General features: G+C 48.2%; 1 protein-coding gene across 1 annotated transcript; it reads left to right on the plus strand.

The window, feature by feature from the left end:
* The first annotated feature begins 329 nt into the window (after positions 1-329).
* Positions 330-2,231, plus strand: LOC109774351 (germin-like protein 9-1). The gene has a single exon (XM_020333069.3). The coding sequence runs from the start codon at positions 330-332 to the stop codon at positions 1,050-1,052; it is 723 nt and encodes a 240-aa protein (XP_020188658.1). The 3' UTR covers positions 1,053-2,231.
* The last annotated feature ends 625 nt before the right edge of the window (positions 2,232-2,856 follow it).

A 2,856-nucleotide genomic window follows, 5' to 3' on the forward strand; every position in this document is an offset into this window, starting at 1 on the left:
TCAAAACTTTGGCACTACTTTGTGTCTCACTCTCGACTTGGTAAATTACAGCTGTATGAGTCCACCAAAACCCTGCAAATATGTAATGTAGCACTGGACTTAGTATTATCAGGTCTCAAAGTAACTATAAACTGTCACAAGAGCTTCATCGATGCTTACAAATTTGCTAGTTTCCTGTCAAACATTGGAAACAACAATTGTGATGGCCAGCTAAATTTGCTCCAGCTGGCAGTGTCATCTTGACGGCTCTTCCAATGCCCTGGCGACTCCTACAAATAGCCTCCAGCCGGCGACCTCCACCGATCACACAACCTTACAACTCAGCGAAAATGGCGCCATCGCCTCTTATTACTCTGCTCGTCCTCCTCGGTGTGGCCTTCGTCGCCCACGCCAGCGACCCGGACATCCTCACGGACTTCGTCGTGCCCCCGGGCGCCAACGCGTCCGTGCTCGACGGCGCCTTCTTCACCTACACCGGCCTCATCGCCGACAACTCCGCCAACCCGGCCAAGTTCACAGTGTCCAAGGCCACCGCGGCCGAGTTCCCCGCGCTGCTGGGCCAGTCCGTCTCCTACGCGGCGCTCGTCTTCGGCCCCGGCACCGTCAACCCGCCGCACGTCCACCCCAGGGCCTCGGAGCTGCTCTACGTGGTGCAGGGCCCGCTGATGGTGGGCCTCGTCGACGAGACCAAAAACGAGCTGTACGCGCAGACGCTGCAGACGGGCGACATGTTTGTGTTCCCCAAGGGCATGGTGCACTTCCAGTTCAACGGCGGCGAGCACATGGCGCGCGCCTTCTCGGCCTTCGGAAGCGCCAGCCCCGGCACCGTCTCGCTGCCCGTGACGCTCTTCGAGTCTGGCATCCCGGACGCCATCCTCGAGAAGTCGCTCCACGTCGACGAGGCCACCGTGCACGCGCTCGAGCATGACCTTGCGCCGCCCGCTCCCGCTCCCGCTCCGGATTCCCCTCCGGCGCCCAAGAACGGTGCCGCGTCGCTGGTGCCGGCATGCTTCTCGCTCCTGGTTGGCTTCGCAGCCGCATTGTTGCTTTGATTTGGGATCTTGTGAGAGCTGTGGTTTCATCTTATTGTCCGTTATTCACGACCTTATATTTCAAAAGTACTTCCGGTCATTTAAATTTTGTGATGATTTTTAAATAATTGTGCATCCGAGTAGTTTTTTTAGATGAATTTTGAAGTTGACATTTCGATGCATAATTTTTGGTCGGTTGGGTCTATAATTTGGGTCAACTGATGTTTGGATTTAAGATGATTCTTCAACATTTCAATAATTCTCTAGTGAATGAATCATATAAATGTCGGAATATAAGTGCATTGTCCACCTTATTGTATCATTTCTTGTGTTGTACAGAGATGGTTGATGCCGATGGGTGTTGTATTTCATCATCTATTGTTTTGAACGATTCATTTTTTTCTTTTTTCCTCTGCCTAGTTATAGTTTCAGTCTTGTATGACTGGTTTTTGCAAATGTAATCTTTCTTGTGTATGTGTTGATGTTGGTTATTTGCATTCTAATCATGTAGAGACTGGTTGTGTGATCATTGTGTTTGTATCCCCTTGATGCTAAATTATACTTCAATTAAAAGCACCATTTATATATAAAAAGTTCATCATAAACACGTATATGTAAATCTTTGACAATATAAACCTTATATCTAGTCGTACAACATAAACCTTTGACAAGATATTCGTTTGGTGATGCACTTTAGAGCTCTGCACCAAATAAAAGAAATTGGCACAAATATATAAACTTCATAATTTTTTTTATGAGAAACACAATACATACACAGATGCTGACAAACACACACACTCACCCTATCCTATGAGCACCTTTGAAAGACTGAGCCAGCGGATCTTGAGATAAAGAAAGTCGTCATAGACACCTCCTAGTTGACAGCCATGCTATACCATTGAAAGAATAGTGTGGGGAAAGCTAGAATAAATCCAGGGGGAAATGTGATCACCCGTGCCAAGTCTAGGAACTGAATCCCGATGGGCAGATTATGCTCAGTTCATAATTTCATTAAAGGGTGTGACTAGATCTCAGTCGACTGAGATTTAACGAAGTCTCGGTCAAATGAAAGAACATAATTTTTTTCTCCAGGGCCGGGGTCATTCCCCTTTTCGAATAAGGAAAAAAAGAACATATAAAATATAAGAAGAAAAACTTAAAAGAAAATTTTACACGGATCTACAAGTCAGATCGAATGAATATAGTTTCGACAATAAACCGCTAATTATCCGCCCTAATATAAATGCTGCTTTACGTGTGCTTCCATGTCATGCATGTTAATTTCGTATGTTGTTCATGATCTATGACTATCTCCACGGTGTGTTCAATTAACACGTGGAGCAACTCTGAGATATTTGGAGATCCTACTAGCATCGTAGTCGAAGGAGAAACCGACACTCCTGGTCGGGCTAAACTCGGCGAGCATCTGTGTATAAGGTGTGTGTGGCGGTAGTCAACCTTGGTGAGGAAGTACACAATGCCGTCCTCTTGCAGGCTCAGCTTGGGCAGGCCAATGTGAGGAGCTACGGTACCATCAATGTCTGGTCGCAACTCAGAGGAGTCGAGCTCGTAATCGATGCGCCAGTCCTCCGGAGACAAGATAGTACTAGTACCAATGCCGATGCTCCACACCGCGGCCTTCCAGCCATGCGTGCTGGGCTGCAGGTCGACGTACTTGATTATTGTAGAGCCACCGACGACGGCCACGTCCTGGGTAGACGCGTCCGTAGGCTCCACCGGCGGCGGCAGTGGTAAGAACCGGAGCGTGGGGCGCTCGTCGAGCACGTCGCACAAGACGATGCTGCCCGAGAGGTTTACCCAGGCC

This window comes from Aegilops tauschii, chromosome 4 (assembly GCF_002575655.3).
Source record: "Aegilops tauschii subsp. strangulata cultivar AL8/78 chromosome 4, Aet v6.0, whole genome shotgun sequence".
Taxonomy (NCBI): domain Eukaryota; kingdom Viridiplantae; phylum Streptophyta; class Magnoliopsida; order Poales; family Poaceae; genus Aegilops; species Aegilops tauschii.

What these genes read in the sequence shown, in the direction of transcription:
- LOC109774351 (XM_020333069.3), top strand. Translation starts at nt 330, where the DNA reads ATGGCGCCATCGCCTCTTATTACTCTGCTCGTCCTCCTCGGTGTGGCC.